At 46.8% G+C, this 16,028-nt stretch overlaps 3 protein-coding genes across 5 annotated transcripts; 2 read left to right on the top strand and 1 right to left on the bottom strand.

The window, feature by feature from the left end:
- The first annotated feature begins 4,345 nt into the window (after window positions 1–4,345).
- Window positions 4,346–8,708, top strand: LOC120661638. Of its 3 annotated transcripts, none has more exons than XM_039940542.1 (5): window positions 4,346–5,150; window positions 5,784–5,846; window positions 7,742–7,869; window positions 7,971–8,027; window positions 8,266–8,708. In XM_039940542.1, the coding sequence occupies exons 1-5, from the start codon at window positions 5,018–5,020 to the stop codon at window positions 8,350–8,352; spliced, it is 468 nt and encodes a 155-aa protein (XP_039796476.1). In that variant the 5' UTR covers window positions 4,346–5,017; the 3' UTR covers window positions 8,353–8,708. The 3 variants fall into 3 exon arrangements, with proteins under 3 accessions (XP_039796476.1, XP_039796477.1, XP_039796478.1); XM_039940543.1 differs by having other exon boundaries at window positions 4,353–5,150; window positions 7,829–7,869; XM_039940544.1 differs by lacking the exon at window positions 4,346–5,150 and adding an exon at window positions 5,157–5,514.
- A 1,546-nt stretch (window positions 8,709–10,254) lies between these two features.
- On the bottom strand, window positions 10,255–12,084 carry LOC120661639. Its single transcript, XM_039940545.1, has 2 exons — window positions 11,055–12,084; window positions 10,255–10,695 (listed from the first exon to the last, which is right to left on the bottom strand). Exons 1-2 carry the CDS (start codon window positions 11,286–11,288, stop codon window positions 10,471–10,473), a joined length of 459 nt encoding a protein of 152 aa, XP_039796479.1. The 5' UTR covers window positions 11,289–12,084; the 3' UTR covers window positions 10,255–10,470.
- Window positions 12,085–12,395: 311 nt separating this feature from the next.
- On the top strand, window positions 12,396–13,706 carry LOC120661637. The gene is made up of 2 exons (XM_039940541.1): window positions 12,396–12,528; window positions 12,876–13,706. Exon 2 carries the CDS (start codon window positions 12,915–12,917, stop codon window positions 13,563–13,565), a length of 651 nt encoding a protein of 216 aa, XP_039796475.1. The 5' UTR covers window positions 12,396–12,528; window positions 12,876–12,914; the 3' UTR covers window positions 13,566–13,706.
- Window positions 13,707–16,028: the final 2,322 nt, after the last annotated feature.

The raw sequence follows: 16,028 nt of genomic DNA, 5'->3' as shown, positions 1-16,028 counted from the left end.
CCGACTAAATTACCTCAATTACTAATGCAAAGTTTCTCCTCGGCATCATGAATCATCGAATTACGAGAGGACCGGGCCCTCACCTCGGGGAGCCAACGGTCGTCCTCAGCGGATCTTTTTCATTTTTATATTTAAAAAAATTAAAATTTCAAAAATATATGGCCGTTTCGAAAAATTTCAAAACTATACCCCTGTCGCCCCCTGCCTGGGCGACAGGGGGCCTGTCGCCCCCTGGCTGGGCGACAGGACCTAAACGTAAACAAAAAAATTACATTTAGGTCCTGGTGCCTAGGACGCATTAAATAGCAAACTTGTAAAATCGATATAAAATCGTAGAAAAAACAAAAAAATACAAACTCAACTGTTCTGGATTCTATGAAACAAGATCTACAACTTTTGTTATATAAAGTTTTTCATTTGATCAATGTATCTTGCTCTATTTTAAATATCAATTTAATGCACTTTTATTTAAATCTAAAGATCCATCCTTTGGATGCATGTCATCTTTGGCCATAGTGTTGCATATGGTGAGCATAGGCTTGTAAAAAATTGGTAGGCCCAGAAAACATTTCTAGAATAAGCTTTTAAATTAAATCTTGCAATATGTCTAGTTTAAATGGGTTATTTATCCATGCTGCTATACTGAGTTTTAGAAGCCATAACTTTTACAGTACTATTATTTTGTTTCCTAAGATCTATAAAAAAAAGTTTGGTAAATTTTAGATAAGCACAGCTTGACCAAATGAATTATGACTAAGGTAAATGCACTAAATCAAGAAAAATAGTTCTTGTACCTAGAAAAATTTGAAATAATTCATTTGGTCTAGTTGTGCTTATCTAAAATTTACCAAATTTTTTTATAGCTCTTAGGAAATAAAATAATAGTACTGTAAAAGTTATGGCTTCTAAAACTCAGTATAGCAGCATGGATAAATAACCCATTTAAACTAGACATATTGCAAGATTTAATTTAAAAGCTTATTCTAGAAATGTTTTCTGGGCCTACCAATTTTTTACAAGTCTATGCTCACCATATGCAACACTATGGCCAAAGATGACATGCATCCAAAGGATGGATCTTGAGATTTAAATAAAAGTGTATTAAATTGGTATTTAAAATAGAGCAAGATACATTGATCAAATGAAAAACTTTATATAACAAAAGTTGTAGATCTTGTTTCATAGAATCCAGAACAGTTGAGTTTGTATTTTTTCGATTTTTCTACGATTTTATATCGATTTTACAAGTTCGCTGTTTAATGCGTCCTGGGTGCCAGGACCTAAATGTAATTTTTTTTTACGTTTAGGTCCTGTCGCCCAGGCAGGGGGCGACAGGGGTATAGTTTTGAAATTTTTCGAAACGGCCATATATTTTTGAAATTTTAATTTTTTTTAAAAATATAAAAATGAAAAAAAAATCGTCCTCAGCGTCCAAAAGTGATGGGCCGTTCGGCTCTTTCTGTCAGAGCGTCGCCACTTCAACTTCAACTTTGGGCCTCATCTCAAATCCAAAATGAACAAGAATCGGCCCAGCCATACTCGTCACATCATGCTGAATTACTGAAAACACAGGATTCATCATTAAAAAAATAAGACAAAATTAAATTTCTGACCGTAGAGAACCATGGCACATCCGTACTGACATCAACAAACATAGGGACGTAAACAAGTTTAACAAGGACGCATATACCATGGCATGAATTCCAAGCGGGTGCCAGAAGCGCTCCATTTCTATGTATTATTCCCCCACGCCTCCGTGAGCTCTGGCAGCATCCGCGTCAGCGAAAATTCTACCGCCCCTCCGATTTCTAACCAACGGTGATAACCGATTCCCAGCATGCCAATCACAGCGTCCCAATCACAAATTCCCCCACGCCTCCGTGAGCTCTGGGAGCATCCGCGTCAGCGAAAATTCTACCGCCCCTCCGATTTCTAACCAACGGTGATAACCGATTCCCAGCATGCCAATCATAGCGTCCCAATTACAGCGTCCTCTTTCAGGTCGAAGCGTTCACACATGTCTAAACGCGTTCGCTGTTTTTTTCGTGTGTTCACATCTTCTCGCGTTTAGACCGACTCCAACAACAATACGCAAAAGCATATATGCCTCCGAGATGATACTATGCATCGCCGATCTCTCGTCCAACAGGACCTGCAAAAGGCGACGCATTTTGCTTCGTGAGGAGAGAGGAGAGGTATTTTTACCTCTCCTCTCTCCTCGAAGGCATACAGCCCGCGTGGCAGGCGAGCCGCGGTCGCCGCCGACCCCTCCCTCCCTCTCCGCGCGGGGCCTCCTCCTGTTCCTCCGCCGCCGGCCCGTCCTCCCGCCGCCCCTCCCTCCCTCCCTCTCCGCGCGCGAGCCCCTGGAGCTCGAGCAACGGAGGCCCATGGCGGCCTCGAGCTCCGCTGCCTTGAGCTCCGCCCGCAGCGGCTCGGGTCGGCCGGCCTCGGGCTCGCCGGCCGCGGATCCGCGGCGGGCCTCCTCCTGTTCCTCCGCCGTCGGCCCGTCCTCCCGCCACCCCCTCCCTCCCTCTCCGCGCCGAGCCCCTGGAGCTCGAGCAACGGAGGCCCATGGCAGCCTCGAGCTCCGCCGCCTCGGGCTCGCCGTCCGCGGATCCGCGGCGGGCCTCCTCCTGTCCGCTCCCTCCTCGCTGCTGCTCCTCTTCCGCTCCGTCCTCTCCTTCGTCTCCCTCAGCGGCGGCGGGGCGGATGGGGACGGGGCGCGGCGGGAGCCCGCGGCGCCGGTGCTGCGCGGGGATGCGCGCCTCGCCAAGGAGGTCATCGCCGTCGCGGCCGCCGGGGCTAGCGCCCCCGCGCCCAACCCGGAGCACAGGAAGAGCCGCGCGCTGCCGTTCCTCGGGAGCCTCGGAAGCCGGGAGCCCTTGATCCGGCTGGGTGGATCCGGCGGCGAGGTCGTGGTGAGGCGGTCCGACGGCCTTCACGAGCGGCGCGCGAGAGGACCGCCGGCAGTTGTGCGGTTGCGTTTGCCTTTGCCTCCGCCTGTTGGAGATGAGCTTTTTTGCTTGGTTGAAGAAGTCACTGTGTACGAGGCAAACGGAGTTTATGCCTATCCATTTTGCATCTTCTTGTTGGCCTCAGTCTTAGGCTATCCACACCCCATCTCCCTTACATTTCAACTCTAAAAGGAATATTCATGTCTGGTCAGCGAAATTCTCCCCCCTACACCAACTTATCCCGCACTCCATCTACTCCAGATTTTTACTCCATACCCCACCATCAATTACTTTATATTATAAACTCAACCACCCCTCCCTTCCCCACTCCGCCCCCTGTCTCCCTCTCTCCCTCCGCCTGTCATCCACACACGCTGCACAGTGGATGGGGTGGACGCCGTACATGCGCTGCAGATGGAGGGGTGGGGCATTTCCCCAACCAATGGAGGGAGCGTAGAGTAGTGGGCTGCATTGATATCAACTCTAAATAACAACTCTAACCGTGTGTTTGGTTCTGGGACTGGAGGGATGGGTTGGCTCCGTCCCTCGTTTTGAGGATGGAACCAACCCTTTTTTGTGTTTGGTTGTATGGGTTGAGTTTATCCTATTTTTTGTTTGGTTGGAAGGATGGGAAAAGAGGGATGGAGTGCAGTTATAACACCGTGGCTACAGTACTAGCGGGCCCTACGTGTCAGCCACCTATCCATCTCATCCTTATCTTCTCCTCCGTCTGCCTCCACAACGGCCCGCGCCCGCCGGCCGCCTTGCCTGCCCGCCGCCGGCCCCGGCCTCCTCCGCCCGCCTCGGCCTCCTCCTCCCGCCGTGGCCGGCCCGGCCCCGCCCCTTCCGCCCTCCGCCGCGGCCGGCCCCGGCCTCCTCCTCCCGCCGCCGTGGCCGGCACGGCCCCGCCTCCTCCGCCCTCCGCCGCGGCCGGCCCCGCCTCCTCCGCCCTCCGCCGCGGCCGGCCCTGCCCCTTCCGCCCTCCGCCGTGGCCGGCCCGGCCCCGCCCCTTCCGCCCTCCGCCGCGGCCGGCCCCGTCGCCTTCGCCGTGGCCGTGGCCGTCGGCCCGACCTCGCCCCGTCGCCCAGACGGAACCAGACGGAGGAAACGGGGGGTCGGAGTCGTCCGCTGGATTTTGGCGGACGAGTCCGACCCGGATCTGAGCCGAATATCCCCTCCGGGTCGGACCCAACCCCCTCCAGCCTCCATCCAAACATCAGAAAAAGGGGTTCAACCCATCCGGGTTGGACTCTACCCTTCAACCAAACACACGGTAAATGTTTGGGGGAGCTCTGGAGGTGTGGGGTGCGGACAGCCTTAGTTCGCTCCGCTAAAGTCGTAAAGTAAACAGTGTGCCTCAGCTTCTTCACCGGGTAGTCTCCCAAGTCAACAAAAGCCGCTGCCATCGCTTCCTCCTAGAAATTTCCGTGAGCACTCGGCTTTCCTCTCCTGGTCGCCCCGATGCTGTGCCCCAACCGGCGCCGGCGCGCACGGGCTTCCCGAGCCCGCCGACGACACCAGGCGAGGAGCAGCGCCCTCCTCCCACCCAACACCGCGCCCTCCTCCCACCCAACGCCCCGCCGCTTCCGCCGGTCGCCGCCGCCTGCGATCCTGGCCCTACGCACCTTGCCGCAACCAACCCCTCCACGAGCTAGCCTCACCAGCCGTACCACCCCCGGCCAGCCCTCCATCTGAGGCGCCATGGGCTCGTCCCACCACCCCCGCCACCATCCAAGCGCAAGGCGCGGGGAACTACCCCCGCCAGGACGCGGCTCTTGGTGCGGGGCGGGGCAATGGGTCGCGGCACGGCGCGAGCGGCGCCTGGAGATGCGTTGCACGACGGCCGTGGCGAGAACGGCGCACAGGCAGCCCGCTACCGCCCACGAGTTGCAGCCGTCCACGGCGGTGCGGCGCTCAGGGGCGCGCGCGGCACAGGTGGCAGATGAGGCGTCGGCTACCGAGGAGCCGCGTGGGGTGAGACGGCGCGCCGCATCGCCGGGCGGACCGGCCGAGGCCCTCGCACGAGGCGGCGGCGATGTGTGCGGGACCCTCGCACGGCGGCGATGGTGGAGCGGCGATCATCGCGACCAGCGGCGCCGACGGAGCGCCGGCCCTCGGCCACAAGCAATGATGACGGTGGCACCACGCAGTGCCAGTGTTCCGTAGGCGGCGGCAACTCCTCTCCGACCACGCGCGGTGGGTCCTCCTACCTCCTCTTCGACGAGTGCGCCCCATCCTCGGCCAAGTAGGTGGTGCAGACTGTTGATGCCGTGGCCCTTTGCGCGGCAGCTTGCTTGGCGCGGCCTTTGGCCGAGCTTCCGGGCGCCGTCTGCAGAGCTCGGTTTCGACCTCCCCGCTGCTACAGGGTTGGCTGCGGAGCTCCTCCCCCCTCCCTCCTCTCTCGTCTGACCTGCATCTGCATTTTCTTCCCCCCTTGTCTAGATCTGTTCCTTTTAGCCTGCACAAAATTTGATTTTTCCCCCCTCCAGGAGGCGCAGTCTGTTGACGAGTGTTGGTGGAAGATAGGAGATGAGCACCACGAGCTTGGTCCCTTCCAGCAGTGAGTGCTGGTCCAGCTTCATACCCAACAAGCTTATGCTTCTGCCTTCATAGATTTCACTCGCTCTTTTCCTCTCTTTTTTTTCCTTTCTTTTTTGCTAAATTTGGCAGCTGGAGTTGAGTGATTATAGCACTCACTGTATCTGGATCTTCCTCTTGGTGATCTTCCTTCTTTGTCACGTAGGATCAAGCTGACATTAGAATTATAAGTATTAATCAGTATTTATCATTTTGCATTAAGTTAAGAATATGGTCTTTGTATTTTTACAGGTCATGCAAAAGCACCTTTAGAAGTAATTGTGTGTCCTTCCATGCTGCTCAAGACATTGGCAGGTACTATGAGCTACTTTTCTTCAATCGTATTAATTATTATGTGAGTTCTAGGGCCATATTTGGTTGATGCGGGTATTTTGTACTTGAAAAATAAAATGAAGTACCATATAAGATACATCTATTCTTTTTCATATATGTCCATGGTTATTGTTTAGTTTAGAAAATGCCCCGTCAGTTCAGCATTTCTATTGACATAGTCTGATCTGACGGATATTCCTATTCATATATGTGAATTATTGTCTATTGTACAAACACAAGTCCAGTTGTATTAATATTTCCCAATATGTTTGGGCATTTATTTAGTGTTAAGAACACTGCATAGGCCTCCAAGCATACTTTGCATTTTTAAAGGAAACACAAACTTCAATTATTCTGTGCCATTTGCATTTCCAGATTTAGAGCTGAGAGAATGGCCAATCACATAAATGTTTGTAGTTTGCTTTGTTAGACATACAATTCTAGTGTTGTTGACGTTTAGTTGTTCCACTAAATACATTCTGGCATGCAATTTAAAGTGAACTTAGGAAAAAGAACAATGTGCCAGACCTCATTGTATTTCCTCAGGTCATCAGTAGTTTAGGAAAAAGAACCCTGGATGTATTTTCTCAAGTCATTAGAAGTTTTTTCACGCTTTCATATGTGCAGCATGGACTGCCAAAAGTATGGAGCGCCCTGTGTTGTAGGTGGGCAGAGGAAAGGATAGATTTTCCACGCTTTCATACTTGGAAAGAGGCTGCTGAAGGTCAGCGGTCTTCCATTTTGTAGACTATCATGCACTGTTTTGTCAGTGGTCCAAATTGTGTGAAGTATAGGAAAAAGGTCAGCCTTGAGCAATACCGTTCACATGGGATAGTTTTGCGCAATATGTTAAGCGATATGGCAATCCCACTTGAACCCAGGAAATCTTGATCTCCTAAGCAAAACTCTAATGTGGTTTCAATTCGATTGGTGGACAACACAAATGTGTCATTATATTTGGTTTCAGCTACAATTTGAGCAGCTTCTTCTCTAATGGTATTCCTTTTTGTTAATTGGACTTTCATTTCTGTTTAAGGCACATGGATTGAGGGTTATTTTCCAATTGAAATTGAAAAGAGATAAAACAGAATACATTGTGTATTTAAACAACTGTGATTTCAAGGACATTTCTTGCTCAAATTTGAAGCTGTTGTATTAAATACAAAACAAAAATTGACTAATGCTCCGAACCAATACTTTTTTATATTAATTGTTTAGTGGTATGGTGAAAATGAAATATTATGGACTTATGGTTCAAATACCCTTTGATAGGTATGATCAAACAGCAGTGAACAAGATAACTGTGGGAACAATTTCATCTTTGTCGCAAACAACATTGATGCTGAGTTGTGTTGCCTTATGGCCCCGTAGAGAAACTTTCATTTCCATATTACTGTTAAATAACAATAAATGATAGCAAATTATATAATCAAACATTTATAGTATAGTTTCTAGAGAATTAGGAAGAAAAATATGTAATTAAACCTGACATCTTGTTTTTATATACTTCTCATTTTTTTAAGATTATATTTTCTGCAAATATTTGAATTGTTTTGATTAGAAAAATGCACCCATCCAGGTTCAGCAACCCCCCATAATAGTGCCAATAACATCTGTTCATAATTTAAAAAATTTATGAATATAGGTAGCTTGACATGGAAGTTTTTCTTATCACCTACATAATCCAAAAGATCTTCAAAAGGTTCTGCGGATATAATCTGGAAATGTAGCACAAATTCTTCCAATATTGTTCCTGTGGGGACTTTCTTGTTCTCTTTGTGCCTTTACCCACGATTGGATTCATTATGCCATGTATTTTAAAAAGATGTTGCGACTGATTTACTATTTTATTTGGGCAATGATTTCTCCCAGTACAGAAATTGATTTGATTCAACTCAATTTACTGTTCCGCAAGGTGCGAGCCCAAAATTCATGGACCTTTTTCTTTTTCTTTTCGTACATAGTTGAAAAAAAAGGGATTCTACTGCTACTTTACGGCTTTCAGGTTTTAAGTTCAACTTAAACTATTCTTCCATTTTGTATTGAATTTACTTATACACCACTGACTTGGCTGGTCTTCCCTTATTTAATTTTGATTACCTGTAGGTGGGAACAGCATGCTGCGTGGTCATTTACCCCCCCCCCCCCCCACCCCCGAACCTGGTATGAACGCGATTTCTCCTGCTCCTTTTGCCCATAAGTCCTATGCGGCCACATGTAAATAGGTGCTTCTGTACCATTTTTGCTTAATTAATGCTCTTCTTCATCCCCCAAATTCAATTGTGATCTCCTTTAGTATGTTCTTTCACTAACCTAATTCAACATGCTTGCCATGGTAGTTAAAACGGTGTACTTATCCAACTTCCTTGTTGCTTACCTACATGCATGTGAACATATGCAGAAGAAAAGCAAAGGTAAAAAAACTGCCATTCTACTGTATTTGGGGGGACTTCACGGTGACCTGCGCATCCTGCACCTACAACTCTGAAACTGTACCTGGCAGCCTCCGATTTTGACTGCCTTGCCTTCTTTTCCCATCAAGGCTGGTATGAACACAAGAAACTCGATCAGGAAGCTATCAACCTTAACGGACAGGGCTATATCCTACATCCTCCAGATTCCTACACCCACCGGCATTTTTCCTTCCATTGACAATGTTTTGAGCATCATGCACACAGAAATCTGCCATTGAATACAAGTCTCCATATTTTCCTCCTCCCATCTCCGTACCAGAACAGGATAGCCAACATTGGTTAAGGTATTTTAGAGTGTGAGGCCAAAAATATTGATTTATTGTTTAAATCCTTTTTTGGAATAAAATAGGGGAATTTATTGATCGCTGTATTTCCTACTTTAAATCCATTAGAGATCCAAAGGGATAGCACAGTTTCTTTGATCTTTGTCCATTCAAACATAAACACATTGAGTAACAATGCATTTCTTCTAATTTGCATCTCTAGATTATATTTGTTTGACTCAATCCTACAAGGACTTGCTCTAAGTTATGATTTACAGTCTTTCAGGATGGAAAAAAAAAATTGCAGAGCCTCTTTCTTCTCTGCCTGCAGCTTCATCTTTCAATGATGTGTCATCCCAACATTTAAGCAGCCTAACCCTATCTGCACAACATTTTTCCCAGGCCAAGGCCAATAGCAAAAAGAATTAGCCGATAAATCAAACTTCCTTCTTCAAAAACAGCACGTCCCCTGGGAATAAAAACACCTTTTCTTACCATGAAAATTACCACCAAGAATACAAAGAGGTTGTGGGCACGCAATGTGTTTAAATTAGGTTACACTGGGGAAAAAAATAGAATTTTCTAAACTTTAACTCCGATCTTCCTATTTCCCTTTTCCCTTTCAGATCTTATAAAATGTACATACTATTTTTACATTTCTTGTAAACATCTTCTACTACCATGATAATTAACTCTAGGATTACAAAGGAATTATGCGCGCGCAATGCGCCCGCAATCCACTAGTCATCCATTCATCCTGCATGCCTCTCCTGGACAGCAGATTGCTGCTCTCTGCTCCAGCCGATCGACCGTCGGTGTCCAGGTACTTGGTCCAATCGGCATACCAAAGGGAAAATGCACGGGAGAGTGCCCGTGGCCCGGAGCAATGGAGCTCTTGACAGCAGCAACTTGTCCTGAAGTGATGCATCTTCACCTGCCTGCCTCAGACTGAGAGATCATCTGCACCGTGAGTGCATGAGTTGCCTGGCCGCGAGGCACGGGCAACTCCGACGGCCAGGGGGCATGACCTCCAACTTTGCTGCAATACGACGGCCGGCGGCGTGGCAAGCGCGGAGGAGACCTTGACGCTCCCCTGGAACCCCATTGCGGCTAGCGCGCCGTGCAGGTACCGCATGGAGAGGACGAGGCTCGGCACGTAGGATAGATCGCCGGTACCGCATGGAGAGGACGAGGCTCGGCACGTAGGACCGATCGCCGTATAGCAGTCAGCACCTCATTGCCGGTGGCGAGGTAGTGGACGACCGGAGGGGGGGGGGGGGTGCGCCAGGACCGCGGGCCGCAGTCACCGCGCAGCGCCCTCGGACCCTGAGGACGTGAGGAAGGTGAGGGAATCGAGCACCAATAGGGGAAGCCCGCAGAGGCAGCTATAGCTCGACGAGGGTAGCAACGACGGGTGTTGCAGTGTCGGAGGCGGCAACGGCGGGAAGGGGGGGGGGGGAGAAGAGAGAGAGAGGGAGATGAGAGGGGAAGGTTGAGGGGCGAACGGGCGCCGCGCAGCGGGGGTTTTCCGCGAAAATGACTGCGGTCGTGTTTTTGCAAAATTGTCAGCAAACTCGGATTTCTCTTCTTTGTGTTGAAATATTCAGAACATCAGGGGGTTTTTAGTTAAAAAAATAGTCACGCTACTGTAGATTGAGGGTTTTCCCGGACGCGGGTTGAATTCAGTAAACAAGAAGAGGATTTTTGCAAAGCTCCACGCGCCTAGTTGCCTGCTTCCGAATTTTTTCTTCTTCGTGTTGAAGATTCGGAACAGTAGGGGTGTTTAGTAAAGAAAACAGCCGTGCCTACTGTAGACTAAGGGCATCTCAGACCACGGGTTGAATTCAGTAAACGAGAAGGTTTTTTTTCTCAAAACTCCACGCGCCTGGTTGCCTGCTTCTGGACGGCCGAATCGACTCCGATCGGACGGCCGCAGAAAGAGGCCACGTAGCCGCGCTCCGGGGGCGCGAATTCCCGCAGGGATAGAGAGCTTCGATGGGAATCAACACGCCCATCCCATGAAACCGTGAAGATCTTGCCCTTGTCTGTTTTCACCCCATCTTGCGAGGCTCCACCCTTCTTATCTCCATACATCTGAACACATAATCAAGTCGTGGCCATTGTCAAAATGCAATTGTTAACCAATAAAAATCTACTGTGTTGAACAAGCCTCTTACAAAGCCTTAGCATCGATTCAACAAGTACAAGTGTACAACTACAACCCCACTGATCACACTGCCTCAAAGAAATATGATGCTTCAAGTAAATAATAATGTATATGAATTAGAAATTTCGGGATTTGCCGACACCCAGTATCCCAAAATGTAGTGGTTTCTAATAAAATCTAATGCAAAAATCAATTGACAATCCTCTATGCAATTACCCTACCCAATTCAACAAACTAACTGAATCCTAAAGCCAAAAATCAAACTGAAAGAGTTCAAGATCCTTACCGAAGTTGCCGCGGCACCGGAGGCGGCAGCCTGCTTGGCGACGCGGAACTCGTCGAGCTCGCGCTGGATGTCGGTGACCTTCCGCTTCATCTGGCGCTCGGCAAGCTCTTCGGGGTCGGCGGACGGGGCGTGACCCGACGGCCGCGACCGACGCGCTCTGGGGCTTGAATTCGTGCCCGACCCAAAAAGGGGATTGGGATTAGGTTGGGCCGAAAGGCAACGGAATCGTACCATAGGGTCGATCTATTTATTGTGCGCGTCGATAGTCCAGATCCAGGGTTTCCAATCAGAACCGCAGCGGCGGCGGCGGCGGCGAGGAGGTCAATCCAACTTTTGCTGTGCTCTTGTGATGGAGTGGTGGGAAGAGAGGGAGGCGTTTTGGAAGATGAGTGACAGCGAAGGGGAAGGGGCAGCGGAGAGGGAGCGTTTGGCGGCGGAGGCGTTCGCAGGATGGCAGAGGAGGAAGGCGGAGGATGAGAAAGCGGATCAAGAGAGGGGTTCGGACTTCCTCGCCCTGCAGGCTGCCGAGTTTCGCGACTACTGGATTGCCACAAGATCCAGATACTACGGTTCATTTGAGGACATCAGTGAGTTCACGAATCACGATTTACTATCCTTTTTGAAACTACCTAGGTTAGTTTTGTTAGCTTCTCTGTTAGCGATTTGTTTTTATCTCGGTTGGGTGAAACTTAGTACTATTCAGTGATCGTTTTCTTCGTTACTGGCAGATGGTAATTTACTCTGATGTTTTTAAAACTTAGATTAGATATATATGGTTCGACCATAACTTGACAAAATTATAAGTAAACAACGGTAGTACCCTGCACATGTTGATTAATCCTTATCACTATTGGACGAACTCATTTGATATCTCTTTCAACTATCTGCAGCGAAGATCCCGCCCATATGCGTTTTACAGATAAGCCTGCCCCCCGGCACATTGCCTACCCCTGCGATACTCTCCAGATCTTTTCAGCCAAAGTTGCAGAAATCAGAGGTGACTTAGGCCTTGTTCAGATGAAACGCAAAAATTTTTTGTGATGGAATCTTACTAATTTGAAGTACTAAATGAAATTTATTTACAATACTTTTTTTGCACAGATGGATTGTAAATCGCGAGACGAATCTAATGATGCTAATTAATCCATGATTAATTCATAATTAGCGGATTGTTACTGTAGTATCACTATTGCAAATCATGGATTAAGTAGGCTCATTAGATTCGTCTCGCGATTTACAGCCCATCCATATAAAAAGTTTTATAAATAGACTTAATTTAGTACTCCATACACGTGTCCAAATATTCGATGTGACATTTTTTTTTGTGTTTACGGGGTTTATGAGTTGTGATCTGTTTTCCTTACACTGGCCACTCCGTGTCTTCGGTGTGGTTGCCTTGCGTGATTCCGTTGATTACAATCGCAATGTTATCTTCTACCGGACAAGGGATAACTGTCAGACCCTCACTGAAAAGGTTTGTATTCATTGTATTGTTTGTTTCTTGATGTGCTTCCTAAATCAACAATCGTGATTTTCTTCCAATTAGGTAAAGAATAAGCTATACTGTGTTCTATAGTTCTGGTGTTTTCTTCTGAATTCTGGACTGAATATGTTTTGGGCTTGTTTGTTAAGTATTTGCACCAAATTATTCAAAATAAGACATAATTTTTGTTGTTTGCGCACAGCAAATACCTTACTCCTTTTGTCACTAATAATGTTGTGCAATCCACAATTGACAATTGTACTCTTCTATATTGTTTGCGCTGCTGAACGTTCCCTCTTCATTTCATCTTATCATTTATTTAATGGTTTGGCATACAGGATCCCTATTTAGTACTAACAGGTCCTAGCCGTGCTGTCATGCTATTAGATCCGGTGACTCTGGAGGTTGTGCTGAAAGTGAAGGGTGCTACTGAATCTGAGGATAAAGACTTTAGCTTTTTAGCTGCGCCGGTGATGAGACGTGCTGTGCTTTCTTCGTGCCTGCTCAATACTGTTTTCGCTAGTAAGCTCAGCACACTGGAGTTTACCCTTGGCCATATTGTTTTCTCTGTGGAGGCCACAATATCTCTGGAAGTCGTTGATGGTTCATGGCCAGATGGTTTTCGTGGTCAATTTTCTGCACGTACCTGTGCTGTCCGTATCTCTGACACGGATGATGAGGAAGTCTTCTCCCATTCTGAAGATAAGAAAGTTCCTGTTATTGGTGATGGCTCCTATGCCTCCCGTATTGATAAGCAGGTGGTCATCTTACTTGATTCTGGAGTTGGGAAAGCTCCTGTTATTGGTGATGGCAAGATCAAGCTTTCACGTTGTGTTGCCTCTGTTGAGGTTGAAGGAAAGCTGATTGTTTCTGTCAAGGCATGGCAAATTGACAACCAAGTTGTGGAAAAAGAGATGGATTTCACCCCCATGGAAGCTGACAGAAGCCAAGGCATGCTGGATGTTGGCTTCTGTACAATGAAAGTCACTGTCGCCTGGTCACTTGTTTCGCATGATCCTGAGGCCTAAGAGTCCACTTTGTTGATGGAAGTTGTGAAGTTATAATTATGCTGTTAATTAGAGTTTCAGTTGGCACTGTACCCATCTGTGATACCTTGCACTAATTAATGTTTCAGTTGGCACTGCAGCCATCGGTGGTATTTTCCTCTACATTGTGATGATGTTCGCTAAATTTGCGTTATGTGTGGACAACCTAGATTTGCAGTCTTAATCTCCATAAGTATTTAATTATTTATACTGCTTAATTACGCTACGCACACATGTCATGACAGATGAATGCACATTCGGCGTGCCGTCGTCACTCTCATTTCTTTCTTAGGCAAATGGATATGCTATCTTTTGATCATTTGCGTTTCATGACAAATCTGATGGCATAAGTTGTCCTTTCCTTGACCTGGACAATTTTTGTGACAACCGAAAGAACCTGGTTTGTCTTTTCCATACAACAACAACAACATAGCCTTTTTTCCCAAGCAAGTTGGGGTAAGCAACAACATAACTTGGTTTGTCTTTTCCATGATTTGGACAATTTTGGCCGTGTTTGGATGGAGGTGAAAAAAATTTCACAAAATTTTTTCGCCCCTTTGACCACTAATTAGAGGTATTAAATGATGTATAATTACAAAATCACCTCCACCACTATGGTACTGTAGCAGTTACTGTAGCCAATGAGACATTTGATAACTGAAAGAACCTGTCAACTTTGAACACTGATTAGGACTTGCACAAAAAGTAGGCCACCAGTTGAGCATGGCGAGAAAAAAGATATAAAGGAACATGTAGTCGCCTGAGAATGATCTAAGCTATAAGTTCGACGCAGATTCCACTTTTCACCTCAAAATTCGTAGTGAAACAATTCACCTAAACGAGAGGCGAGTACATGACATCTATAGCAAATCGTGCTTTGCTAAGTTGACGGAAATTCCACTTTTCACCTCGAAAATCGTAGGGAAATAATACAGCTAAACAAGACGTGAGTCCATGACATCAATAGCAAAACGTGTGTTGCTCGCACAAGCAACTAATACAGTGATATCATCATTACCTACAATGAATAACACAATAATTATCATTATGTATCACAATGCCACACGATTACATCACAGTACTTTGAGGAACAAAAGTAAAGTTTGCGGTTGAAAACGCAAAAGCATGTGGCATGCAGCACCAAGTAAGAAAGACCAAGTCTAAATATATGGCACGAATGCCCGAAATAAGCCACCAAGCAATAGCAACTTCCATTTTGCAAAAACTTCAAATTCGTGCCGAAATAAGCGACCAGGCAACAGTAACTTCCATTTTGCAAAAACCAACATCAAGTATACCGTAGCTTCTATCATATTCCTTGGGTGTGAAATCGAATTCATCTTCCACAACATTGTTATGAGCATGTGATACTGCCAATTCATCTTCCACCCCAATGGTATCACCTCCTGCTGCCATCAATTCATCTTCCACCACATTGTTATAAACTCTAGATGCTGCCACTTCACCTACCACAGCATTGATAGCACCTCTAGATGCTGCCAATTCACCTTCCAAGGCATTATTGTCACCTGGAGATGCTGCCAATTCATTGGGTGTGCAAGCCAATTCATTTTGCAAGGCATTGTTAGCACCTCCTGATGCCGCCCATGCCCTAACAGATACTTTTAGCTTCCCATCAATTTCAACAGAAGCAACAGACCGTGAAAGTTTGATGTTGACGTCATCAGTAAGAACTATTTTCTCATCCTTGAAATAAAGTAAGACGATCTTCTTGTGATAAATGCTTGTGGTACTAGCAGCAAATAGGCCATGGAATTCATCTCTCCACGAACCATCAATGACTCGCACAGATATTGTGGCCTCAGTAGAGTAAACAATATGACCAAGGGTAAACTCCAGTGTACTAAGGGTGTGTTTAGATCCCATCTCGTAAACGCAAAAAAGCCGTAAACGAATTAAAGTGAAAAGGAATCTTGCTAATTTAAAGTACTAAATAAAGTCTATTTACAAAACTTTTTGTATGGTTGGGCTGTAAATCACGAGACGCATCTAATGAGCCTACTTAATCTATGATTTTATAACAGTGATGCTACAGTAACCCTTCGCTAATTATTGATTAATCATGGATTAATTAGCATCATTAGATTCGTCTCGCGATTTACAACTCATCTGTGCAAAAAGTTTTGTAAATAGACTTCATTTAGTACTTCAAATTGAAAAGATTCTCACACAAAATTTTTTTGCGTTTACACGTCCCCTGATCTAAACACGGCCTAAGGCCTCCTCCAGTAATTATAGCTAGAACTAGCGGAACTAGCGACGTCGCAGGACGGCACAGCAGCACCACCTCGGGTCACGTGCATGTGACGGAGAGATCGCTCTCGCTAGCGAGTACTTGAGCGCTAGCGAGAGGAATTCTGGGCTATTCAATGATTAAAAAACTAGTTTAGCTAGCGACGTCGCCCTCCACTGGAGGAGGCCTAA

The sequence above is a fragment of the Panicum virgatum genome, chromosome 2N (genome assembly GCF_016808335.1).
Source record: "Panicum virgatum strain AP13 chromosome 2N, P.virgatum_v5, whole genome shotgun sequence".
NCBI classification, from domain to species: Eukaryota; Viridiplantae; Streptophyta; class Magnoliopsida; order Poales; family Poaceae; genus Panicum; species Panicum virgatum.
This window is presented reverse-complemented; position numbering and strand designations above follow the sequence as displayed.

What these genes read in the sequence shown, in the direction of transcription:
- LOC120661638 (XM_039940542.1), top strand. Translation starts at nt 5,018, where the DNA reads ATGGTGGAGCGGCGATCATCGCGACCAGCGGCGCCGACGGAGCGCCGG. An exon ending in TGCTACTTTACGGCTTTCAG is followed by an intron (nt 7,870 to 7,970) that starts GTTTTAAGTTCA and finishes GATTACCTGTAG; the next exon opens with GTGGGAACAGCATGCTGCGT. An exon ending in CCCCCCCACCCCCGAACCTG is followed by an intron (nt 8,028 to 8,265) that starts GTATGAACGCGA and finishes GAACATATGCAG; the next exon opens with AAGAAAAGCAAAGGTAAAAA.
- LOC120661639 (XM_039940545.1), bottom strand. Translation starts at nt 11,288, where the DNA reads ATGGTACGATTCCGTTGCCTTTCGGCCCAACCTAATCCCAATCCCCTT. An exon ending in CCGGTGCCGCGGCAACTTCG is followed by an intron (nt 10,696 to 11,054) that starts GTAAGGATCTTG and finishes TTATGTGTTCAG; the next exon opens with ATGTATGGAGATAAGAAGGG.
- LOC120661637 (XM_039940541.1), top strand. Translation starts at nt 12,915, where the DNA reads ATGCTATTAGATCCGGTGACTCTGGAGGTTGTGCTGAAAGTGAAGGGT.